This window comes from Cimex lectularius, unplaced genomic scaffold (assembly GCF_000648675.2).
Source record: "Cimex lectularius strain Harlan isolate CLEC.00 unplaced genomic scaffold, Clec_2.1 scaffold1, whole genome shotgun sequence".
Classification (NCBI taxonomy): Eukaryota; Metazoa; Arthropoda; class Insecta; order Hemiptera; family Cimicidae; genus Cimex; species Cimex lectularius.
In genome coordinates this window covers 876,540-903,828 of record NW_019392813.1, presented here as the reverse complement: position 1 = coordinate 903,828, position 27,289 = coordinate 876,540, and the positions used below count along the sequence as shown (strand labels likewise).

Sequence of the window (27,289 nt, the reverse complement as noted above, 5' to 3'; positions counted from 1 at the left end):
TCCATGGCAAACAAGGATAGACCATCTTGACCTAATCCAACCAATCCAATATTCTAAGGCCATTTGTGTATGTCTTTTTTCCATTTTTCATTAATGTTTCTTGCTAATAACTTTTTAAAGCCTTCAAAAATGAATAGTGATCCTTGTAATTTAATCTTATTCTATTAATTTTAATTAAATTAACCAATATATCCGTGTTAGTTGGATAAAACAAAATAGAAAATATAAACCAAAAACAAGCAAATGTTTAATCCTCATTTTTAATAATGGATTTACTTAAGAATAGTAAACATGAAGATTTCGCATATTTTATCCATATCAATCCAGTTGTATTCTCTTTAACCATGGAAAGACATCATCTTGAACCATAAGTAAGCAATATTATTATGAGAATGAGACATTGAGGTCACCGGCAAGTGATATCGCAGAGGCAATTGGCGTTTCTCAGAGCATGGTCTCCCGATTCAGAGACTGGAAATGCCAATAGGTGGCCTGGTAATGGATCTCAGTGCTTTACGATGCTAAGTGAGGACAGAAATATTGTCATTTCTGCAAGATAGAACTCTTTCCAGTGCCCGCCAGATCCATCAAAACTTCCATTGTGGCACCTGTCCACTTTCGCTTCCCCAGAGTCACTTTTTTTATAAACATGAAAATCTAATTTTGAATTATCCATTATCAAATTATTATTTTTTACTTATATTAGTTACATGCTAAGATTATGAATCTATACAAACAAACTGTTCAAAAATGAATAGGGATGTTGCCAATCCTTTCCCTAGCATTTTAATTTTATTATAAATTGCATTAAAATTTATTAGAAATTATTAAGTTTTTACCGAAGAAAAATTTAATTATAAATAACAAAATAAAAGTAATAAAAGGAGGGAAAACTCAAAAGGTGGGGTTGAGATAGGAAGTTGGTGTCCGAGTGGATCGAGGTCACGATAGCTCAAGTGGTAGAGCAGCAGCGTATCAAGCCGAAGATCGTGGGTTCGAATCCCGCTCGTGCCATTGACTTTTTTTATCTCAACTGAAAACCTTAATTAATTTCAAAATAAAAGGTTTTAATTCCTTAATTTTGTTTATTGGACACTAAGTTTTTTAAACAATTAATGCTGTCCTAAACAATTAATGTTAAACAATTAATGTATGATGTCCTATGTTATCTAAAACCTCTGTGCACCTGTTCAGCATAGTATTAATAAGGTTGTCACTAATTTCATAAGGAATTTCACGTCCATAGATGTTGCATCACTGCACTCAGTTGTTGTACAGGTCAACTGACTGTGGATTGTGATCAAAAAGCTTTCTTTGCAACGCATCCCACATGTGCTTAATGGGATGGAGATCTGGAGAAAATGGGTAATGGGGCAGATGGGAAATTCCCAGGTTTTCTAAACACTCATGAACAACTCTGCTTCTTTGAGGTCTGGCATTGCCATCTAGAAATTGAAAATCCCTGCCAATGAAATCCCTGGTTTGGGGGATGAATTCCTCAATAATTTCATGGACATAACGGACTGCGGTGAAGTTGCCTTCAACAATATGGATTACAGTCCGTCCTCCAGTATGGTATGGTAAAAAAGGATACTAGGAAACGGGGTTTGCGCTCCCCAGGCACTGCAGCCTTCTGGCTTATTGTACCTTCCTAGTTCCTAAGCTCAGTGCAATAGACTCAATCCTTCTCCTTAGAAGTATCAGGTCATTGACTGTCGCTGCTGCAATTTGATTCCGTAAGTTTTTTCTGTATGTTAGGTTAAATCTCCATTGAGCTGTTGCTTCGCATTCGAAGATGATATGAGTGTCTGTTTCTTCTTCCTCATTCATAATCTGCAAATGAGATCATCGTTGTATATGCCCATGTGTAAATGTTTTCTCAGATGCCATCCCCCTACATCACATGGTAGTAAGGACAGCACAGAAAACCATCATCAACTTTATCAGAGAGAAACCTCTAACAGGAATAAAACTGAAATGGAGAGACAGTAACTATAGAAAGACCACCCATCACTCATGGCTCCAAGAGACGACATGAACAGGATGTTTGAATTTAACCAAAAATTCCGAATATATCTGGGTTCCAAAAAAGAATGGGAAAGAAAGAGAAATAACTCCTTTAAAAATGGCACCATCCTCTGGTACACAGATGGATCTAGAACACAAGAAGGTACGGGGGCAGGNGGAATGAAAAGGCGGATGGCCTAGCCAAAGAAGGTTCTAATACTGCGTTTGTCGGGCCACAACTGGTATTACCTCACTCTATGAGCACAGTGAAAGAGAGTATCAACAACTGGGGCATGAAACAATTCCTTAAGGAGTGGAATTTATCCCCCGGACACAGGCAATCGAAAGAATTTGTTAAGGCGATCAAACCTGCAGAATCGAAATGGCTTCTCTAACTCAAGGAAGGGAATTAGGATGATAGATATTCTGACGGGCCACTGCCCACTGAGAAGACACCTCTTCATAATGGGTATCCTACCAGATCCCTTTTGCTGCTTCTGCGAAACAAAAGAAGAAACGGCAAGGCACTACCTCGCAGAGTGTGATAGGTATGCTAGGTCGGAGAGAGATATTTGGAGTTCTTCAGCGTAGAAGTGAAACGTGCAATATTTAAAAATATAAGGAAGATCATTAATACAACAACAAAAGAGGAAGGTAGGAGATCTGGAGCCTTGAGGAACACCAGTGATGGGCACAGGTGAGGAAGGAGGTTCGCCTATGCGTCTTGAAACCTCTTAATACAGCACAATCACCTTTCTGACCAAATCTGTGAATCATTCTAGACATGTGCACCAATTGCTAAAAGATTTTATATTTTATAAACGTGTTCAGAGAATCACATAGGCACACTGAAGAGTCGAAATTCCGAAACGCGTCTCATATACCAAACCAGAGAATATTAAAAACTGGCCTATGAAACAATTCCTTAAGGAGTGGAATCTATGGACACAGGCAATTGAAAGAGTTTAAGGTGATTAAACCGCAGAATCGAAATGGCTTTTCTAACTCAAGGATGGGAATTAGGAGGCTGATAGGTATCCTGACGGGCCACTGCCCACTGAGAAGACACCTCTTCATAATGGTATCCTACCAGATCCCTTTTGCCGTTTTTGCGAAATAAACGAAGAAATGGCAAGGCACTACCTCGCAGAATGTGAAAGGTACGCTAGATTCGAAATCTTTGAAGGAGCGGACATCACCAAATCAGTCCCCGAGATAAAATGGTCCAAAATCTTGGGGTTTGTGAACAAGTCCAAGAGATTTATGCAGGACACGTGAGCCGGCCAAGTCCCGTACCTTTTAGGGATGGGGTACGAGACTACCCCTCGAGTCTTGGTCGCCCACCCTGCATAATATATATATAACCTCCAGCAGAAATTTCCAGACTGGTGGAAACTATGCCGAGGCATCTTCGAGATGTAATTAAGGCAAGAGGAGGAAATACGCGATGTTGAAATGTTAATTAAAAATCTAAAATAAAATTTAAACAAGTTTTATCTGTCCGCCTTTTTTTTTCTTTTTCCTTAACAATTTACTTTTTTTTGCTTTTTTAGACAAAGATTCAATCATTAAACGTTAAAAAACGTGACACTTTGATTAATATATATATATAAATTTAAAAAAATCAAGTTATATTACAAGTGGGTGGAATTTTTTGCCTGTCAGTGTTACAGGATGCTTCTAACTTCTCAGGATGCTCTTCATTTTTAAACGAAACGGACAAAAAGAAGACGAGTAAGAACGGGCTGTCGAACCGGCCGGCAGAGCGCGCCGTCTCTGCCCTCAGAAAATCAATGACATTTCAATCAGACCGAGAATTAGAATTTTTATAAAAACCCGCCTCTTCGGAAAATTCCGGGCGACGTTTTTGACGAGGTGAAAATTTTCTCAAGCCGTTCTCGTCGAGTGGACGCAAGCCGGCGGGAAAGTGGAAAAGCGTCGCCATCGAGTAAAAACCGGTGCCATCCCCCTCGTTACGTCCCGAGATGCATGCGCGCTGTCGAGTCGGTTCGAGGGTTGTCAATCTCAGGGGCTGAGTTCGCGTTTGAAAGTCTTTCTCGGCTCGGCGTATTTGACGCGAATCGCTTTGATCGCACCAACGGAGGAAATCGGCTTAAAGACGGAAAAGTGGCACTTTTCCGGAAAACAATCGAATCAATAAAGCCTAAAATAAGGCTCGGTTGACCCGATTTTCTCGACGTCCGACCTTGGCGTCGTCTTTTTCATCTCTGTAATCGACACCGGTAAGTTTTCTATCAATTATCCGACCTTTTTACTCGAAACGATCCGATTTTTTCTACATTTTCCGACCGTCTGCGGAGCGGATCAACCCCCGGTTTCGGCTTTTCCGTAAAGCGGCGGTGGACGTCACCCCCTTCGGCCGATCCTGGAAATTGATCCGCCCGGAAAAACAGCATGTAAGCGTTTAACGGACCGCTTTTTCCGTGACATCCATCGAAAAAAACTTTATCGACTTTCTTTCGAAAGAAATCGCCCAAATACTAGCATCTCCTTCGATCCTCCATTTTAACGATTAACAGCGTCTCGGGCGGGACTCCAGCGTCCTCCTGCACATCCGTACGCCCACAATTTATATTTTAAAACCGAATATTTTTCATGTCATAATCTTGTATTACTCGATAACGCCGAACGTTTCGACTCGACTCCAGGCTCGTTTTAGGTTAAAAAACTTTCACATTCGTTATCTTTTCTCATTTTCGAGTCTACGAAATATTGCACTCCGGACTGCTGATCTTTGCCGCAGCCCTTCCAGCTGTCCGTCCCTACTGCAATAGGCGTCCCGTGGACACTTTCCCATCAGAGTCATTCTATTGAACTTTAGATTGCCTCTGAGCATTTTTTTCAAATTTGAGAAAACTGTCCGATTTTGTATCAAACGTTATCGCGGTTCACGACGACGTGCAGATGTTTCCAGAATTCCCGACCTCGATGCTTGCGTTTTGAAACTCACGAGTTTCAACCTTTCCGAGTGCCTTATGGTGAAAACCCTTTAAAAAACTTAATTTTATACCAATTGAACACAATATCTGAGAATATTAAAATCCGAAGGAAAAACATCAGGTAATTTTTTTAGTTTAGGCAATTTTTTAGGTTTATCATTGTAGACAGTCTATTGTAATTTGATTTTAACTAATTTGTATTCTTTAACTTTGTCATTTAGTGTAGGTACAAGAAAAAACACCCCGACCTAACAAACAATCTTAACAAAACTTCAATTTAATGACTTACAGAAGTAAAAAATCATTGACAATATGTTACAGGGTAATTACTAACCATAAGTTACAACCAACCATAATGAGACAATTGGCATTTTATGCTTATCCGGTTTGATTTTACAATTTTCCTTTTTGTGAAAGAAATCAATATGAAAAATCATCCTTTTTTTTATTAGAATTATTTGTACATTACAGCAAGTTCCAGTTGACATCTACACTCTCTATTTTACTTTTCTCCCTGTTTTACACACTTAAAAACAACATTATTAAAAATTTACTAAATTAATTTTGCAAGATTCTCTCCTAGGAGGTGAGAAACCTGCAGTTTGGTCATTCCCAAACATTTTGCTCTTATTTTCCTCGCTGTTTGGGTCTGTTAGATACATTTCGGCTTCAAACTAAAAACAATTAGGACTAAAAAAACGCTTATGAACCCAAATAAGTCAACTTCATTCTGCTCAGCAAGTGCTAAAGTATGCATGAGGTTTCATTTTCAGGTCTGCGGGTTGATGAATGGTCATATCCAATCATTTTGGTCTTCTTTTCCTCACTGTTTTCGACTGTCAGATACATTTTGGCGTCAAGCTAAAAAAAATTAGGGGTGGATGACTTATAAATCTAAATAAGTCAACTTCATTCCGCTCAGCAAGTGCTAAAGTATGCATGAAATTTCATTTTCAGGTATAAGTGTTGATGAATATTTAGTTTGGTCATGTCCAATAATTTTGGACTTCCTTTCCTCGCTGTTTTGGTTGTCAGACACATTTTGGCTTCAAACTAAAAAAAATGAGGGGTGGATGACTTATAAATCCAAATAAGTCCATGTCATTCTGCTCAGCATGTTTTAAAGTATGCATGAGATTTCATTTTCAGGTCTGAGGGTTGATGAATATGTAGTTTGGTCATATCCAATTATTTTGGTCTTCTTTCCTCATTGTTTTGGTCTTTCAAACGCATTTTTACTTCAAGTTACAAAAAATGAGGGGTGGATGACTTATGAACCCAAATAAGTGAACTTCATTATGCTCAGAAAGTGCTGAAGTATGCATGAAATTTCATTTTCAGGTCTGAGGGTTGATGAATATGTAGTTTGGTCATGTACAGTAATTTTGGTCTTCTTTACCTCGCTGTTTTTGTCTGTAAGATACATTTCAGCTTCAAACAAAAAAAAGAGCTGGTGGATGACTTCCAAACCTAAATAAGTGAACTTCATTGTGCTCAGCAAGTGCTAAAGTATGCGAGAGATTTCATTTTCAGGTCTGAGGGTTGATGAATATGTAGTTTGGTCTTCTTTACCTCACTGTTTTGGTCTGTAAGATACATTTCAGCTTCAAACAAAAAAAATTATGGATGGATGACTTATAAATCCAAATAAGTTAACGACATTTTGCTCTGCATGTTTTAAAGTTTGCATGAGATTTAATTTTCAGGTATGAATGTTGATGAATATGTAGTTTGGTCATATCCAATCATTTTGGTCTTCCTTTCCTCACTGTTTTCAACTGTCAGATGCATTTCGGCTTCAAACTAAAAAAAAAAAAAAAAATGAGGGGTAGATGATTTATAAATCTAAATAAGTCAACTTCATTGTGCTCAGCAAGTGCTAAAGTATGCATGAGATTTCATTTTCAGGTCTGAGGGTTGATGAATATATAGTTTGGTCATGTCCAATAATTTTGGTCTTCTTTTCCTCGCTGTTTTGATTTGTAAGATACATTTCAGCTTCAAACTAAAAAAATGAGGGGTGGATGACATAAATCCAAATTATTCAACATCATTTTGCTCAGCATCTTTTATAGTATGCATGAGATTTAATTTTCAGGTCTGAGTATTGATGAATATGTAGTTTGGATTGGACCAATATCCAATCATTTTGGTCTTACTTTCCTCACTTTTTTTGTCTGTCAGATGCATTTTGGCTTCAAACTAAAGAAATGAGGGGTGATGACTTATGAACCAACTTCATTGGTTTATTTTTATTTTTATTTTATTTTATTTTATTTTTATCATACCCCCAAAAATTATGTGGTTCTACAGCAAGGGTAGTACCCAACTCAACAGAACTTCTTTTCTTTTATGATGGTATTTCAACTACAAATCATATGAACCCTTGGGATGTTTTTGAATAAAGCCCATTTGTTGTAAGTACGCTGGGTTCGAATGCAGGGCTGCTGGATTCAAACACGGGACCTTTACCTTACAGTGATGAGTGCCGAGTCATCACCTCAACCATTGCGGCCACCCACGCCTCGAAGGAAATTTCATTATGCTCAGTAAGTTTTATAGTATGTTCGAGATCTCATTTTTGGGACTGTAGAAGGTGATAAAATTGTTGTTTAGTCATTTTTGTCTTCCTTTTCTCATGGATTTGATCTAATAGATGCATTTTGCCAGGATCAAAACAGCTCGGCTGGGAGGACAAAACTGATTTGAAATGACCAAACAGATTTTGTTTTCACTTTCTGTTTTTGAAGAAAATAAAATATTTTAAGCCAGTACTATACGAATAGCCCTAATTGCTCTAGTTATTTATTGAACATACAGAGCTAATCCAAATTTAAAAAAATAAAAATAGGAAGATTGATGACTTACGTACTTATGAATCATTCAGCATAATCAAATCATTTGGCTTTCTGGACCTGCAGGTTGATGAACCTGTAGTTGGGTCATTTAGTGTATATGCGAAAAAAACACCCCGACCTAATGAATAATCGGTAAAAATATTAATTAAATGACACAGTGAGAAAAATTCATTGGCAATATGTTACATTACAATTACTCATCATAATGACAGTTGGCAGCTTATCCAGCTTGATTTGAAAATTTTCCTTCATTTCATCAATATAAAAAATCACCCCTTTTTTTATTGGTATTATTTGGAGATTAGTGCAGGTTCCAGTTGGCATCTACCTTCTCTCCATTTTACACACTTAAAAACTTAACGTTATTACAAATTTACTAAATTAATTTTGCGAGATTTTCTCTTAGGATCTGCAGGAGGTGATAAACCCATAGTTTTGTCATGTCCAATCATTTTTGTCTTCCTTTCGTATGGTGTTGTTCTGTCAGATGCATTTTGGCTGGACCAAAACAGTGGGGATGGGAAAGACCAAAATGATTAGTAATGGCCAAACTATTTAGTTTTCAGTTTCTTCATTTAAAGGTGCTATAGAAAAATATTTTAAGGTGCTATAGTAATAGCCTTATTTGTTCTGGGTGTCAGTTGAACATGCAGAGCTAGTCAACATGTGAAAAATCATGGGTGGACAACTCATAAGCCAATTTTTATTTAGAAATCATGAGATGTGGTCTGGTGTGATTTTGGTTTCAGAAAAACATTTTCTTTATCGTGCCAACGTTTCGATCTTTATTGAGATCATCTTCAGGGCCTGGGATTTACAAACATTGTTTACATATTACAATTACATTTTGGATGTGGAAAAGTGATAAGATTCATAAGCCAATAATCATTAAGAAAAATCTGTCAACTTCATTATGCTAATAATTCTAAAATGTGAGATTTTCTCATATGGTCTGTAGGAGGTGATAAACCTGTAGTTTAATCATTTCCTATCATTTTGGTCTGTTAGTTGCATTTCAACTTGTTGCAAATATTATTGGTCACTGCGGCCAAAACAGCGAAGATTGGAAGACCAAAATGACTGGAAATTGCCAAACTAGAAGTTTTCAATTTTTCGGTTTTTTTTATGCAATGAAAAACAAAATATTTTAAGCCAGTGTTGCCTGAAATACCCTCACTGCTGAGGATAATCAGAGAGTGGTGGTTAATTTGTTAGTGCATAAAACAGTTTTTGGATTTTTAATTATATTGTAACTTAAATGTCATATGTCACACATTGATTGTGCATCATTTCACCCTGAAGCAAGATTTAAATCCTAGGAAAACATGAAATAATTCTAGAATGCAATGATTTTTTTATGTAAATTTATTTATTACCATCTCTATAAATATATACATTATGTATATTTACAATATTTATCATTTGCATCATATCCTGAGGGAAGCCAGTAACCACGCATTCCCTCGATGATTAAGGGATGAAAAATGAATGGCAATTTTTTGCTTTGTTCAATTCAGCTAAACAACTTTAAATAAGATTAGTTTTATCTATTTTAAATGATCCCAGTTTATGTTATTCTTGATTATTTATTTACTTTTGCATTTATTGGCTTTTAATATCAGCCTAAGCCGTGGATAAGATTCTATTTCAGTTCTGTGCCAGAAAACAATTGAGATTCGCTAGTACAAACTAAAATATACAGTATGAAAATCTCAGATTTCAACTCGATAGATATTTTGCCCAATTATTCAAGATGAACTTGTTTACAAAATGTTGATTTTGAGTACCAAACAATTTTCCTACATAAAATTTTTATAAAGTATATTGTATCAATATAATCTAAAACAATTGAATCCTGGAATTCTTCCAGGATATGTTTATGATGGTGTAATCTCACTGAAAATTTAACAATTGTAAAAAAACTGACAAGTTATGAAAGTTTTTAGTTATAAAATGGCAATTGTAAACATTTTGAACCAACGTTAAGTGGCCAATTAAGGATTTCCATTGATTGATTCATAAGATGTTGTTAAAAACCAATCGCAATGACGGATGATTATGTTTCAACGATGAATTGGGTTTGACACTGCATTTATATATCATGTCCGATGATGTACTGTAAAATCCTATTAAAGAATAATTTGTTCAATCAAAATCTGTTCAAAAGACAAAAGCGCATGAAATAAATTTCAACTCAAATGTTGGTCAGAAATTGTTTTAAGTAAGTTAGCATTCTAACACTTATGAGTATTATTCTATGTTACTTTTAACATAGAATACAATTTTCCTTTTATTTCTTGGTTTTCGTTTGTACAGTTTTAAGGCATGTTTATATGGCTTTATTTTGAAAATATATTAACATGTTGACTGCGGTACATAAGACACAATTAATAGTGTGCAGGGGTGGATGGTCAGTATGGGATTGTCAAGGCTTTCTTTTAACAAGAGGAGGACTTTTACAACAACCAAAAATAAAAAAAATAGGTTTTGGAACAACATTTAATTACAGTTAATGCAGAATGAAGTTTACCTGCCAGTATAATGTTGAAAAGTAGGAGGTCTACACTGTGAAGAAATTCCCAGAAGACAGGTTTCCGCCAGAAGGACACTGAAACAAGAACCTGAAGCGTTTTTATTGAAAGTCGGAGAATAAAATTTTCTTAATACGACCAAGAAGAAAGAGAGCCAAAAATCCTCTCACTACGCCATCCTGCTAATATTGTCCAACCTTTGTCCCTTTTAGGCCTTTAGTTTTTATCGTTGTAAACAAAATTGTTATAACACCAAAATGCAAAATTCAAAGGAATTGATCTCACACATATTAACAATAAATTACAGGCATCGCAGCCGTCTGCCATTCTTTTTAATAATGAATTTAAAATGGTGTTGCATTAATATAGACACTAAATAAAAAAATAAGGATTTAAATGAACAGTAAATTAAGGAATAAAAAGCAAACATAATAATATCCAATAAAATTCATTCTTTTTTCCTCCCCTTAATAGTTCACCTTAAAATATGAAATCAATTTTAAAATAGATTAGTACATTCATGTATCGTGATGAATGAAATTCCTTTAAGTTTACCTGTAAATCCTTTCTCACGAATGCAATTAAGAATTTGCAGAGCTGTGAGTATGTCAGATTTTTTATAAATGCTGCACCCAGCGACTTCCCTTGTCAAACCAGCAAAATTGCACAGAGAACATTTTTCCCTGATTAAGTCCTTCATTAGCCAGGTTAAGTAATTGAGAAACAGAAAGAACGGCAATTGACAACGGTTTCAATCCAGAGGTGCTGGAACCAAAAATGCCCTAATTCCTTATCTGACTAAAAAGTTTCATAAAAAAAAAGGTGTTTATATTACAATTAATTAAGGTTTTCAGTTGAGATAAAAAAGTCAGTGGCACGAGCGAGATTCGAACCCACGATCTTCGGCTTGATACACCAACCTCTCATCTCAACCACACCTTTTGAATTTTCCCTCCTTGAGATGGGAAATTAGTGTCCGAGTGGATCGAGGTCACGATAGCTCAAGTGGTAGAGCAGCGGCGTTTCAAACCGAAGATCGTGGCTTCGAATCCTTCTCGTGCCATTGACTTTTTTATCTCAACTGAAAACCTTAATTAATTGTAAGATATTAATTGGTCAAGCGGACCACGAAACTAGTGAATTTAGGTGTTTATATTGCTTATTTCACAAATATAAGCTATTTTTCTCTTTTCTAGAAATGTAAATTGCTGGGTTTTCCAGCTATGTATTGCCTGGGAAGAATTTAGGGAAAAATAGTAATAATAAAGAATACTCTGTCTTGTGCGATCATAATAAATTGGTAACTTAAAAGTTGAGAAAAGGAAGGAAACATGCTTTCTTATGTAGCAAAAGATGTTAACAATTTTTTTTTTTTTTTTTTGTGTAGGAAATGTTAACAGTTTTAAGTACCAAAGGTTTAATTAATTATTCCAAACAGACGGATAAAATTAAAAATATCTTTTTAAAAAGATAGTTTCTACTCACAGTTAGTTGTTTTCTCCCATTCAAATTTTAAACTTGCAGCTCATCAGGTTGGAGGAATTTAATTTTTTTTTGTGTATGTAAATTCCTTCAACCTGATAATGAGCAATAAGTTTGAAATCTGGATCCTTGAAAACAAATAACTGAGTAGGAACTATCTTTTTAAAAAAGATTGAACAACACACTCACTACCATTTATCATTTCTATCAAAACGTCTGGCCCAATTATGGTTGGTAAAATTAATTTTGTGGTTTGATCATATCCAATTTGTGTTCTTCCTAGCTGTTTATTAATTATTAAAAACCAAAATATATAAAAGTAAATAAATAATCAAGAATATTGTAAACAGAGATAATACAAAATGAGCAAACTACACACGTTCATTAACCTGCAGACATATAAAGCAAATTTATTTATTATTTAAATGTAATAATCATTTTTAAAAAACTGAGCACTTAAAAGTTCGGTCATTTTGATCTTATCCTTTCTATTTGGCCACAGACGATACCACTGAAATTCGCAAAAAGTTGAAATGTATCTTACAGACCAAAACAGTAAAGAATCAAAATGTTTTGAAATGACCAAACTACAGGTTAAAAGTTCGGTCATTTTGATCTTATCCTTTCTATTTGGCCACAGATGATACCACTGAAATTCGCAAAAAGTTGAAATGTATCTACAGACCAAAACAGTAAAGAATCAAAATGTTTGGAAATGACCAAACTACAGGTCATCCAATCCGTTTTTTATTTTTATTTTCCCCCAAATTTGGATCATCTCTGTATGACCAGCACAATTAACATTATTTTCACTGGTTAAAAAAAATTCTTTAAATAAAGTGAAAAAAATTTTTGGTTGGTAATTTTCAATCAATTTCAATTTCTTCCTATCCCTCTGTTTTGATCACAGGCATACCGCTTAAGGTAGCAAAAACCGAAATCCATCTGACAGACCAAAACCGAGTAAAGGAAGGCCAAAACGGTTGACAAATGATTAAACTACAGTTCAACACCTCCTACTGACCTTAAGAGAAAAATCTCTCAAAATTAGTTTAATAAAGATGTAATTTTGAAAATATTAAAGAATTTCAATGGTAGGCACATCATTTATCTCAGTTGGATAAATATTACTTATTAAAAGGCGCCTTATCTTCAATCTTTTAGTACCTTATGACAAAAAAAAAAAAACCATTGGTGTGACCAAGAGATAGTACTGTTGATATAGCCACTGTTTATTGGTTTATTAAATGTGAGTGTTTATATGAAATGAATTGTAAACAAAAATAAGTCTGTACTGAAATTCACTCGTAAATTGATTTGTAAGATAAAATGTAATCTAAAACATGATTACCCATACCATTTGGACAAAGCCGATAAATTGTAATTATATGGCTGCTAATTAAAGTTCTTAAAGTAAATTATGAATAGGTTTTGCTTACTTTTTAGAAGTTTTTTAGCTGATGTTTTCCATTGAGGTTTGCAGAGAGATGAGCCCGAAGTACTGAAGTTTGTCATCCATTATCCAGCTTAATTTTAAAGTTTTTATATCTAAAAGTGTATGGTATAAAAAATCTCAAAAGTTGTTTTTTTTTGTTAAGATTAGAGCGGGTTCTAGTTGAAGGCAACTGCCTTTTCAGCATTTTATGTCATTGCAATTTTTCAATACTTTCAAAACATCAACTTAGCCGTTATTACATCTCCAATAATTTTTGTCTTCCTTTCCTTGCCATAGGAATCTCACACTTTAAAATTTATTGAGCATAACAAACTTGGATTTTTTTTTTTTTTCTCTCTCTTAGAAGTCAAAATACATCTGACATAGTGGTAAAATAAAAGATTGGACTAATCTCAAAATCTTCCTCTTTTTCTTGAGCTCTTCTTACATTTTTTTTTTTTCTTATATTAGATTATATTGTGGGCTATGAACTCTTGAACTCGAGTTTATTGAAGGGGAAAAAAAGAATGAACAATGATGGTTTGGCACTTACAAACTCGAATAGAGAACAATACAGAAATCTTGCACAAAGAACAATTCAATGACAAAAGGAAACAAATACACATTTTAAAAAATTGTCTCACTGTCTTAGTTAATCAAAAATTGCAGACGGGTCAGACTTCTTTGTAGTTCAGAACAAGAAGAAGGTGACATTTTTCTCCTCGCACCGAGTTTTCTCCCGAGCAGGACCAAGGGCACGCGAAGGTGTCCGAAATTTATAACTGTGTTGTGTTTAGTAACTGTTAGTTAATGATTATTTGGAGGTCATGAGATCTGGTGTGACATAGGTTTTAGAAAAACATTTTCTTTATTCGTGTCAACGTTTCGATCTTTTTTTTTTTTAATATGCTTTTTATTTCTATGTATATAACAATGATTATTCGCAATGCATAATACAGGCATGGATCACAATCCATCTGCCGGAGGTCGTTGTCAAGAGAAAAAGAATAAACGAAAAAATAATAAGAATTAAGTCCAGGCAGGAAATACCTCTATAATTATTTACATCACAATTAATTTTGGTTGAGATAAAAAAGTCAATGGCACGAGCGGGATTCAAACCCACGATCTTCGGCTTGATACGCCGCTGCTCTACCACTTGAGCTATCGTGACCTCGATCCACTCGGACACTAACTTCCCATCTCAACCCCACCTTTTGAATTTTCCCTTTTGAATTTTTTGAAAACCTTAATTAATTGTAATATATTAATTGGTCAAGTGGACAACGAAGTTAGTGAATTTAATTATTTACATCATTGACATCGCCAGTTTTGAATAGGGAGATAATGATATGCCAACGTTTCGATCTTTATTGAGATCATCTTCAAGGCTCAAAGTGTTTGTTTTCTGTGTAGATGTGTCATTATTGTGTGCTATGTTGAAAGTGTCCACTCTGACAAGAATGACACATCTACTCGAAAAGCAAATGAGCCACCATAGAAATGTCAGCTATAGGTTTAAAAGCAACCTTTCATTTCTTTGATATAGAGTACATAAACATTGACGCACATAAATATGGATCTATGGTGGGTTTTTTCCAATGTATTCCAGGAACTGGAGGAGTTCCCTCCTGTGCACCCTGTCTCCATTTTTTGGGGGGCTCGCAACACGTGTGAATTTGAGCCCCCAGTGTTCTTCCATTGAAGAAACTCATTTTTGAAGGGGGTTGGGATCAAATTCATTGTCGCTGAGACCTGATCCCGCTTCTTCCATTGATGAGTGCCATGTCAATTTCTTTCAATTGTGGCCATAGGTCCTCTTAGGTGTCAGAAAAAGTCCAGAGGCAATAATGGGGATCGAACCCACGACCGTGGGATCTACTAGCCGAGAGTCTGATGCTTTAACCACTCGGCTACCGCGGCATTACTTCATTCTATTTTACTACATCAATTTTTAATGCATACTACTAGTAGGACTGCCTGCAGAACGCTAAAAACTTCTGCAAACTCCAAAAGGATATATATTGACCAAGGACTGCTTTTTTTTATGCGAAAGTCTAGGCAGGCTGAGTTACTCTCAGGGGAGGAAGGATACTCGTGGGTGCCACTAACAAAACTTTGGGATTTGGTAAAATCCTTTAGAGCTAAACGAAGAGCTCTACATGATAATAAATAGACAACATTGGTCCTGGTGCGCAAGGTCATAAACAGGCCGACTTTTTAATCTTAACCATGCTCGTTTAATATTTTTCATGATTTGAATTTCTTGAGGTTGACTTATTCTGGTATCAATTTCACAATGTTGTTATCATAAAAAAATTGATGTTTGGTCATTAGTGAGGCTTCTAGGTACTGGCCTTCATTATGACCCAGTTTTTCTAAAACATCTCACTGCGTGTTGCAATGTTTCATGGGACCTTGATAGCTTATCTGATGAAACGGACATCATCAATATTACATGCACTGAGTGCGATTGCATTTAAATTAACACAGGACCCACATAAAAAGAGAAAAAAATGACACTGAAGTCAAAAAAACAGAGAAGATTATAAACTGGTCTTCTGAAATTAAAGTCTTTATTAATCATTGTAAATCCAGCCTATTTTTTGGTTCAAAATTAACTTCAATTATTTAAAAAACGAACAGATACTTGTCATTTGTTTACTGAATTGTTTGTAAAAACAAATAAATATACAAGTTTTTGCGTAAATCAGCTTTATTCCTCCCTGAAGATTCAGTAAACATTTTTATCTCTGACATTGATTTGTCTATCTGCTTACAAACTGAAAATTGTCTACGGCGAAAGGTCGTAAATAAATATGTAAAATACGATTCTCCATTGTTCTATGCATTTTCATTAAAAATGTAAAATTTACACTTGTATCGCTGAGAAATAAACATTTTCTTTTTCTGTTTAGAGGAGTGCATAAACAATGTTCAGTTTTCACAAGCCGAAAGTCTACAGGTCATCAACAGGGTGCTGTATCTGCAAAGCGAAATCGAGCAGGTAAAATAAACAGATTTGTTGAATATTTAAACTGCAAGGTTTATAATTTTTTCACCTTGGATATTTGTTTACTTTCTTGGCATGTTAACAAAAAAAAAAAAAAAATCAACAATAACATTATCATAATTTTTAACTGTATTTGTATTAATTCTTAAATTGTATATTGAAAAATTAAATTGAATAAGAAACCAATCCTTTTAAAACGATGATTTTTAATTTTAAAAAATCTCTTTATATATAATAGCTTAGCTTTGAAAATAGTTAATTAAAAAACAATTTTATTTTGACAGTTCAAGGTTCACGGACAGCAAGAAGTACGAGGAAGACTTCGTCGACTGTTTCCAACTGCCAGAGAAGAGATGCGGTGAGGTGTGCAACGCTTGCGTTCTCCTCGTCAAGAGGTGGAAGAAGCTCCCCGAAGGGAACGGCAGGAATTGGAGACACGTGAGTGCCCAATTATTTTTCACGTTTTTCGACAAATATGTGTTATTTATCTTTGCGTCAATTACGGGTTTACTGTCCTTGGTCATAGATCATATTAGGCTTGATAGCAAAGATAACAGTCGTGAATGAACTCCCAGGGGGAGTGTTTCACGATAAACCAGAAATTTTGATAACAGTATCTTCTGTCTTTTTTTTTCCTTAATTTTAAACCTTTTTTGTAGTTAAAATTTCTATAAATATATTTTCCCTGCTAACAACTTACAAGTTGCACTGTAAACACATTTTTTAATAGTTTAGCTTTATATGTTTATTGATATATGCAGGAATTTGTTGATTTATATCGCTCTTTTAGATAGACATTAAGAGATTATTTTTGTACATAATTTGAAGAAATCATAAGCTCATTTTAATGGTCTAACCGTTATCTTGTTTGTAATCAACAGTGGTACTCACAATTCAAATATCTTCACCATTTGAATGGAAATCATCTTCACTCAATTTTCGTTATATTTCTACAATCCATCCCCTGCGATTTATTTTTAAATAAACTCATTTAACCCTTTGTGGACGGAGTTAACAGTAAATCATTTCACAGTCTGTGCGGTAGCTTAGGGAGCAACATCTTTTAAAATTCTTCCATGCAGCATAATTTTCTTTATGTGCAATACTGCTTTCGATGTTATTTCTGGTGGTTTGTCCTTATTCACTATGATCTCTTATGCACCACGTTGTCATACAAGACCCATTTTTCATTTGCAGAAATCACACGGCTTAAAATTGGTCGTTTGGTTGGCAATTTTTCAGCAAATCACAAATGAATATGCGAGCAGCAAAATTGACATCGAGTATGTGACACCCAAACATTGAGTTTTAAAACATCCCAGCTTTTGCAAATGTTTTTCAATGCTTGTACAGAATATGTTTAACCCATTCAATGCGGTAATGAAATCTGAGACCCTCACCCCCTAACCTAGTTACAGATTTTTTTTTTTCTTTCATGAAACTTGATAGATTCCAGTTAATAGCAAATAATGTTTTATGATCACAAGTTCATTTTTGTAGGGTTTTTGACCGTGGCTCCTCGCTGGAGTCAACCTTAAGCGGCGAAAGTCTTGATTAAAAACCCACAACACAACGCACTTTGTCTAATTCACTCTTGGCATGATTCAACAGTTGAATAACAAATTATTTAAAATTTTTTGTATTCTAAACCATTTCAAAAACCTATTTTGACAACTTTTTCTTCACGAATCTGTGAATGAGGAAAATATTTCCATGCTGAACCAAAAAGAAGGAAAATAAACTTTTAGTTAAGAACAATTTATTTTTTCTCTAATATTTGCAGTTGTCATTTATCCTTATTTTTAATTATTACAAAATGAATTTCAAAAAGAAAAAATATTAAGTCTTTTCAGAGGATCTACGGAAGAGGTCAAACACAGAGAAAACTTCCTTTCAGTTTTCGCCGAGCTTTCGACAGTTTTATACTATCATCTTCAGGGCCTGTTTTATTATCATATAAAAAAACAATTAAAACATGAAAAAAAAACAAATTACACAAAACTGGAATATCTTACTTTAAACCTTAATGGGGAATTAAAGAAAAAATATTCAAAAACCGGCGAATTTACAACAGTAAAATCATATATTTACCATTTTTTTACTCGTTTTGAATAGAGACCAGAGTATTTATTTTATTATTTTATTATTATTATTATTATTATTATTAATTTTTAAGGGCGTTTTAACGGCTAAGGTCATTTCACGCCCTAACATCCAAACCTTCTATTATTCGGCTAAGGTCATTTCAGGCCCTAACACCCAAACCTTCTATCTTAGGTTACCTATATCTCTTCTGAGTGCTATAAAGCTCTGACTCCAAACATTCACTCGTAATCTTATTTATCCTATTGCCATCCAAGCTTTAATTTTTCTTTTTAAAATTCTTAATTCGGAAGGCCAAATGCATACAAAATTCCCATTTTAAATTGCATAAAATTTAATAAATTTATAAAATTTATTTCTGTTTCTTTTTTTAATTAGAATTGTGAATTTTGTTCCATAATTTAAAAATTCCCCGTAGGCTTGTATGGCTAATAATAATAATAATAATGGAGTCAGACTAGCAACAGTCTCAGCATGAGTATTGGCTCATCCTTATCCTTTTATTCTTCCATTCAAATATGATACATAAACTAATTCTACATAACAATAATAAGAAACAAAACACAATAACATTTCTTTATCTTTATCTTCTTCTTTTTTTTTTTTTTTGGAGGGAGCTATTTTTCTTATTTAAATTGCGATTTTGGGCATTGCAGTGTATTTTTGTACACTTGTGTCGCCATTTGTATTTTCTTCCATTTCATTTTTCCGCTCCAGCAGCCTCAAAAACCTCTGAAAAAAGAAATCTTGCACGCATAACTTTTATTTAAACATTAGCAGGCATTCAATGGTATAACAATTTGGGAAAAGGCCTAAATCTCATTATAAATTCCAATAAATTTGAGAAAGCTGAAAAGTGCTCTTCAAAAGAAACACTGGGGACCCAGTAACTCCTGTAAATCACTCGAAAGGTTGAGCCTTTGCCTAAAGGGTTGTAAAGTGGGACAGTCGACTATTAAATTTATTTTTTTAATTATTATTATTTTTATTTATTTTATTGAATTATTTATCGAATTATCTTGTGAAATTAAAAAAAAAAATGTTGGAATAGCACAGCTTTTCACTTCACCCCATGAAGTAAGTGTTTCGTCCAAAAATGTCCCGGATGTTGGGATTCTGGGAAAAAAATTGATTATTACTCACTGTAGGAAAATAAAAATATAAATTATTATAATTTCCAAAAACTGAGATGCAGTTGATGAATTTTGTTAAAAGATATTTACCTGGAGTCATCCTGGCTTCCTTTTATTAGGTGAAAATGGAGGTAAAATTTTATTAGTCATGTATATATTCTACTATAATTACATACTTAATCAAAGTCGGTTTCGAACAAAACTGGAAACAAAATAGGTAAGTTTAAAAAAATCATTCATGTAAAAGAGAAACTCACTAAATTTTTTTATAGTTACTAAAATACAAAAATTATTGGTTTTACGTGAAAACCAATTGAAAAATCTTATTTTTAATTTTAGAACATATTATTTAGAAAAAAGGTCAAACTAAGCGAAAAAGAATGGTGTAGAAAGTTGACATGCTTTTGTAGTGCTATCTAGCAGTTTAAGGTTACAGACTCGGAAACAATTCTCACACAGATAATCCTGGCTGTACTAAACCGTTCAAGCCCTACGGGGCCATTATATGACTTTTCTAATTAAAATGCAGGGGGGGGGGACTTTGGCGTCTCAGAGAGAGGTGCATGACTCCACTGCGGGGGGTCACCCGCATTGAATGTGCTAAAAATTTTGTATTCTGTCAATTAAGTCTCTAATCCCCTTCTGCTCCTCGGTTAAAAACCTAGGAGTAGTCTTTGACCAAAACCTTTCCTGGCATTCTCACATTTCCCAAATTTCCCGCCATTCCATTGCCTCCCTCAGCCTGTTTCGTCGGTCCTGGCTTCTCTTACCTTTCTCCACCCGCAAACTCCTTGTATCTTCCCTTATACTTCCCTTCTTCGATTATAGCTGTTTGGCATACAGTGGTCTCTCAGAGGGGGGGAACGCGCGATTGAAGCGTATTATGAATTGTTGCGTAAGATTTGTGTACGGCATCCCACGGGGATCCCGGGTGTCGAGGTTGTATTCCCAACTTTCCTGGCTATTCCCCCTCCTTCCGTACACAGTATTTCCTAGGTTGCTTTCTTTTCCAGTCCATCCACACTCATCCTCCTTACATCATCCAATCCCTCCAATTCACACTCATAAGACCCGCTCATCCCCAATCGATCTTATCCTTCCGCAATATACAACCCATACCTTTGAAAGATCCTTTCTGATCCGAGCCCCTAAACTCTAGAACTCCCTTCGCCTTTCTATTCATCACGCTGCCTCCTTTTCCTCCTTTAAATCCCACCTGTTTAAACACTTCCTCTCCCTCCAAGCAGAGACCTCTCGTTAACATTTGTTATTTTTATTTAATATTCTCGTAATTTTCTCTTCTGGCCTGCCTTACTGGTATACTTTGTGCCAAGATTTCTATCTTTTTTTTACTTTTAACTTCATAGAAGGAATTTCCTTTATTTATTTCATGTAAATATTCTTAGGGGACACCATTCCCAGAATAAAGTTATTTTTCTTCTCTACAACCAACCTCAGTTGGATGACCTGTATGGAGCCAGTATCACTGATTTAAAATCTCCAGACTAAAATTTAGCAAACCACTTTTAGCACATGCAATTTGTTAAGGCACCAACTCCATATTTTTTTATGGGCCTTCACAACTCGAAAAGAAAAAAAAAAAAAAAAAAGAGCAGAAAAATTTGTTGCACATAAGCGACTGAAGTATTCTTGACATACATAAAATATGTGAAATCGTGTTTCAACTGAGTTATGTTAAATAGTAGCACTACAACAGAGGCAGGTTGAGCAGCATAAACATGTAAAAACCAAACAGACTTATTTGCCCAAAACATTCTGTTATATTTAAATAGAGTTTTAGTTTTTATAAAGTTAAAATTCCAAAGGTTCTCAACTTCGCACTCCAATACTGTCTGCAAAGGGTTAATATTTCCTTGTTCTGATCATGTGTTATATCTTACATAATCAATTAAATTTATTCCATATTTTCTATTTGAAATTAAATTCCACTCTGATAATTGATAGAAAAAATTGCAAAACCATTTGCGAGCAAGTTCTTCAGCTATATTTACTTTGCAATGTGTCATATGTCAACAGAATTCAATCCATGATTTTCTCTTTTTTTAGCCCCTTTTCCCCCTTCCTGTATTTAACTACCGATATGCTCAATTATAATTTGGTTAATAAAGTGTGAGTTTTGCCATTTCTAGCTCTGTTGTTTGGGAATTGGCATTAATTTAAAACGGCGGGTATGGAGTACTGTTCAACCAGGGCAGAGATTTCAGCTGTTCCTGCGCTGAGATGAAAAAGCGTACAATCCAGCATATTTCAATACAGATTGCTGACCACAGGGTGCAGTGAAACGTTGGAGCCAGGGTTGTTATAAATATGTTAAAATCTATTCACACAACTTAAATTTGAAAAATTTATGTTGTAGAAGGAATATTTTAAAAGTTTTTGTTTCTAAAGCATGCACATTTAAGTGAACATATTATATACAACCTTTCTCTTAAATGTTTATTTCATTGCTTATAGCGAATTGTTTTAATAAAGGGTTTCCTTTGAGTATCAGTAATTTTATTTTTAGGTTGTTGATGCTCGTGCTGGACCTGGCACAAAATCCATGACAAAGTTCAAATCCCGCAATTTCAATAGGCCAAAACCTAAGCGCAAGTCAATTGACGAAGATCAAGATGAGCCTGTACGTAAGAAGAAGCCGAGAAAGTTGAGAGAGGTTAGCCCCGGAGAAGATCAAGGTAAGAAATATTTTTTCCCCAATCAAAATTTCTATTTATTATTATTTTATTTTAAAGGTGAAGAAGGGTCCGAAGAAAGTCCAGAAGGTAGTCGAAGTCCGACTCCGAGTGAAGATCCTGATGATGGCCCAGTAAGCAAAAGACTGTCCCCAACACCGCAAGTGTCGGGATTCGTTGATCTCACAATTTGGAAAAGGTAAACGCCTATAATCCTACCTTAACACGTTCTTTAAATAATTTTATATTTATTTTTAGAGAAAAGATCTGCTGTGGGACAATTTTTGTCGGTCCCGACGGCTCGATCATTGTTGACCCACGTTTCGCCATCCCGTGCCGGAGGCGAAGAAACGGGGAAAAGTGCGAGCCTTTACCCCCTCCTCCTGTTAAGGCGACAAAAGTGTTCAGCGATGCTTCGTCCGACTCTGGTTACGACGAATCGTCCAATCAGTCAACAGAGATCATTAGACAGCCGATACCTGCAACAAATTAACAGTAAAGTATTGGTACTGACCGTTGGTTATAATATTACATTTGTTTCCTAGGTACAAAGGATGGTTATATTCACAGTTGGCATGTCCCAATGTGTTTCTCCTAGTCGTGAGTTGTTTTTAAACGTTATCTCATTTAGAAAATGTATATTGTTAAAATTGATTACTCTTCTGGCAAGGCTTAAAATTCTTTATTTTTATTTTTGTAAACCACTATTATCAATTAAAATTTTATTTTATTTTATTATTTTTTTTTTTACATTCTCTTAATCACGAATTCAAAGTAGAAACCATTTTCACTGTGGGTAAACCATCTTTTAGAATTGGTTCAAATTTAAATAAGTTTTTATGGAATATTATTTTCATTCATTGTGTCCAAAAAATTTATAGCTCACAATTGTTTATATTAATATATAAAGAAATATTTTGTTTCTCTTTACAATTTGATGGACTTTTTGTTTTCTTTTTATAATTTTAAGTTGTTATTTTGATAGTTTAACTATATTTATATTTAAAATTTTATTCGTAAAGATAGATCGACTTCATACCTTTAAAGAGATTTTAGCTGAAAATTTATATAATATTAAGGCTTTTTTTTTCTCTCTTAAAATCTAAAGAAATACTTTTTTATATTTATTTAAAATTTGGAATGGAAGGTTGTATGAGCTATTACTAAATTTGTTACACAAAACATGATTAAATATTTAAAAAAATCGACATATTTTATAAACTATTCAAAACACAAATTTAAAAAAAAAAAAAAAAAAAAAAAAACGAAATTGTGATCGATTGGGATTCAATTTGTCCGAAAGATTTAATAAATGATTGGTTATTTAGATATTTAAGATTTTTACACTTCCAGTTAAGAGGTTTTATTAAAAGCAAATTACAGCTGTTTTCGCTTAGGTTAATTAAGTTAAAATTGTCACACAAAAAACAAACATTAATTTAATAGATTATTGCACAAAGTGTAGCCTAAAATCGTATCAATCATTAATCGTTTATCCATATGATAAATGGATAATTATCAGATTAATAAACAATTAATTTTTTAATATTAAAACATCGATTATTAATATTTTAATACATTCAGTACGGTAGCACTTTTGTTGCCGAGATGGGACATCGGACAAAATTAGGTCGCTCAGGGTTGGCACTTCATTTTCCGGGAACTTGTTCCGTTTACCTTTTTACTTTATTGATAAATAAAAAAGTCTGAAAAAACCCTATGTACCTGGGGAAAATCAGGAAAATCCTAAAAATCCAAAATTCAAAAATTTGAATGAGTCCATATGAACATGAAATCAATAATTTAACTGTAAGTGATAATTCTGTAAATCGATTTAAAGAAGTAATTGCACAAAAACATCATACTTACAGGCTTAATAAAAATTTACTGAGGGGGCATCGGTGGTCGTAATTGTTTAGGCGTTGACACGGCGCTCATCACTGTAAGGTAAAGATCCCAGGTTCAGATCCAGCGGCTATGCATTCGGACCTGATATACTTACAAATGGGCTTAAAAAAAAAAAAAAAAAAAAAAACGGCACCCCAAGGGTTTATATAACCTCAGTTGAAACACCCTTGTAAAAAAACAAAAAAATCGGGATGAGTTGGGTGTAACAACATAGGATAGCTTGGTTCAAAATGAGGCCGGATAGAGACAGATCGAACGTTTCCAGAAAAAGCTTAGCCCCATAATTCATCAAAAGAAAATAGAGGGTCTAAAAAACACACGAGAGTGTCCCACTGGCCCATTGGATTTTAACTTAGGATGCACCATTGCGTCCTCCGTACTGAATCTGTTAGAAATATTGTTTTTCTTAGTCTTAAGAATTATTCCTATCAAAGTATTTCTAATATTTATGTAGCACTGATTTGCATGTGCTCTCCTAACATTGTGCCTTTTTTTAAGTGGATACCGTGTGCGCGTCCTAGATGTACCTCTTTAATTGATTTGGTTTTTATAGATTTCTCCCTTTTCTAGTCATAATGGATATATTTCATAATAAATTGTTTAAAAAAAATCTTTACATATTCCATAACCAAAATTCATAGAAAAACCTTGTGCAACAAATAAAACCAAAATTTTATTTTTAATTTATATCAGTATTTGTAATACTGATAGCCCGAAGTATGCCGTACTTGAATAATACTCCACATGATCAAGGCTTAATTTAGGAAAGTGACAATAATTTTTTTACAAATTAAATAGGCCTTTAAAGAAACAATCATAATTTTTTTTTTAAATGTGTTTTGGGCGTTTTCCTCGGTTTAAAATGAGATATTGTCTTCTGAAAAAAAATTGCAGTGCGATAAAAAAGGGAGCAATGTTATATCTCAAAAGTGGCCTTAAAAGCGCCTCGTATTTTTAGTAGTTTTTTGGTAACTCGCAACTTTTATTTTCATCTACGTCTTGCTTTTATAACTAAAACTGTGCATTTTCTGTCCTTGTCTCTTGTCTAAGGAAGACTGCTGTAATTTGTTGTTAAAATAAAACCCTTCAATTATAAAGTGTATTTAAAAAAAAATTATATAGTCCCAAGCACTTCGAATATGAAATGCTCAATTCCTCTGGACAAAACGCCAAAATAACTGTAGAATTTTGGGGCCAATTAAAAAAAGAGAAAATTGTTAACAAACTTGCATTGTCTTGTCTTTGAGAGTAAATCAAATGTCGATTCCCTGTAATGAAATGCAAATTTGTTTGCAAAGAAATGGACGGTAATGGTTGGCTTAATAAAACCAACCTGCATCCACAGAGCATTTTCAAAACTTTTCAAAAGTAATTTGTTAAAGTAAATAAGAATAAAATATTTGATCTTCCAGTCTTTAGACTGCTTGTTGTCAAGTTTTATTATTAAAAAACTTTAAAAGTAAAAAAAAAAAAAAAGGCAATTTATCCTAAAATGATCTCATGATCTCAATTGACTGGTCACTCATCACTGCCTATTAATAAATTATTGAGTGATTGTGTCTTGGGGCAGCCATGCGACAATTTATAAGTATGAGATGCCACATATCATAATGCCTTTACATCTCACGTCTTTATACCTCAAATTGAAGAGTTTTTTTTTATAAAATATAAAAAAGTAACTTAAAAAAAAAAGAAGAGTTGAAAGTACAAAATAATTGAAGAAAAGTGTACATCTATATTTTATCGACTATCAATTTGTTAATATAAACATTAATAAATTATTGTTATTGCCTGCCAAGTTTTGTTGGTTCATTTTGATTTGGACCGAACGATGATCAGACAAGTTCATTTTTAGATCGTGTTCGTATAAATTTTAGGGATTAAAATTTTTTAAAGGCTGCTAGATGCCTAAGACGATGACTAAATGTCATCAGTATTGTGTTCAAACACTGTTTTATTACAATAATTAATGTAAAAGTGAACTTGAGATTTTTTTTTTCTTGTGTCATTAGGTGTAAGTTTAGACTTTTGTTTGCTGTATTTTGTCATTATTCCTCTATTGTCAGTCAAATGGTAATATGCTTAAAAAACAATGATTTGTTAGATTTGGTAGATAAAAGGGTAACCATAAAAGAGCTTTGAATAATTAGTTTGTAAATTGCCTAGTCCTTGAAATATTGCAAAGCCTTGTAACATCTCTTTTCTTCCCTTTTAAGTTTTTATTTATTCAGACTGCATAGTTCCACTTTATTTTTAAAAGAGTTTTGAAATGCCTTTAATAATTAAAAAAAAAAGAAGCAAATGCTGCCAGCATTATTAGAAATTTTTTTTCGTCGTATGCTCTTCTTGGTCTTACAAGTCTTGTAAATTTTAAAAATGCCATTTTGAAAATTCTTTCGCCGTACCTGTATCCGGTCCGTCACATTTTTTCACAAATATCAAAATGCACCAAAGATCAGAATTGTGATAAGGTGGCATGTGCAATAAATTTTACAATATTTGAATTTTTTTTCAATGAAAGTGTTTTCAAAGCTGTTGCCAGTAAAATAAGCACTTGTTGAAAATGCACATTAATAAAGAATAATCTTTTTTTTTCATATCCCATTTTTAACAAAACTAATTTTTTAGTCGTTGGACTAAATCGTAAAAAATTAGAGTTTGGACACATAAAAAGATCCTTTTTGATTTTCAAATTTTGCTTATTTTACTGCTTTAAAAAACCCAAATTGTTCGAGTTGGGATTTTTTCTTACCTCATAAACTTTTTAGATAATTATAGATTTTGAAATACTTTATAATAAAAAATAATAATTAGACTACTATTTAATTTTTTTTCAAATTTTGTACAATAAAAAAAATTGTGCTATAATATCCTAGATTATTAATAAACATAACATATTGGAAAAAGAAAATCATTGAACTTATGAAATTGACATACTTTCAAAATATTTTCTGTCTCAAAAACAGCCTAGAAGAGAATTGTGGCTTGAATGGAAGACTTGATTTTCAAATGTGCCACCTTTATAACTCAGATTTTCAATTTTTTTTTTTAATAAATACTTCCAATTTATATTTAGTTAGGGCAACTAATGCTGTCACAATCAGGCTCAATATCAATGGAAAAAATGTAAATGTCTATTTTGTACTTAATCACCCCACAAACCGTT

General features: G+C 33.8%; 1 protein-coding gene across 2 annotated transcripts; it reads left to right on the top strand.

Moving 5' to 3' along the window:
- The first annotated feature begins 3,843 nt into the window (after positions 1-3,843).
- Positions 3,844-25,330, top strand: LOC106673732 (SIN3-HDAC complex-associated factor). Of its 2 annotated transcripts, none has more exons than XM_014405942.2 (6): positions 3,844-4,250; positions 16,192-16,280; positions 16,571-16,724; positions 22,050-22,218; positions 22,276-22,414; positions 22,474-25,330. In XM_014405942.2, the coding sequence occupies exons 2-6, from the start codon at positions 16,207-16,209 to the stop codon at positions 22,706-22,708; spliced, it is 771 nt and encodes a 256-aa protein (XP_014261428.1). In that variant the 5' UTR covers positions 3,844-4,250; positions 16,192-16,206; the 3' UTR covers positions 22,709-25,330. The 2 variants fall into 2 exon arrangements, with proteins under 2 accessions (XP_014261428.1, XP_014261435.1); XM_014405949.2 differs by lacking the exon at positions 3,844-4,250 and adding an exon at positions 4,287-5,088.
- The last annotated feature ends 1,959 nt before the right edge of the window (positions 25,331-27,289 follow it).

Coding starts and splice junctions, on each gene's coding strand:
- LOC106673732 (XM_014405942.2), top strand. CDS start 16,207: ATGTTCAGTTTTCACAAGCCGAAAGTCTACAGGTCATCAACAGGGTGC. Junction 16,725..22,049: donor ACGGCAGGAATTGGAGACAC/GTGAGTGCCCAA, acceptor TTTTATTTTTAG/GTTGTTGATGCTCGTGCTGG. Junction 22,415..22,473: donor GATCTCACAATTTGGAAAAG/GTAAACGCCTAT, acceptor ATTTATTTTTAG/AGAAAAGATCTGCTGTGGGA.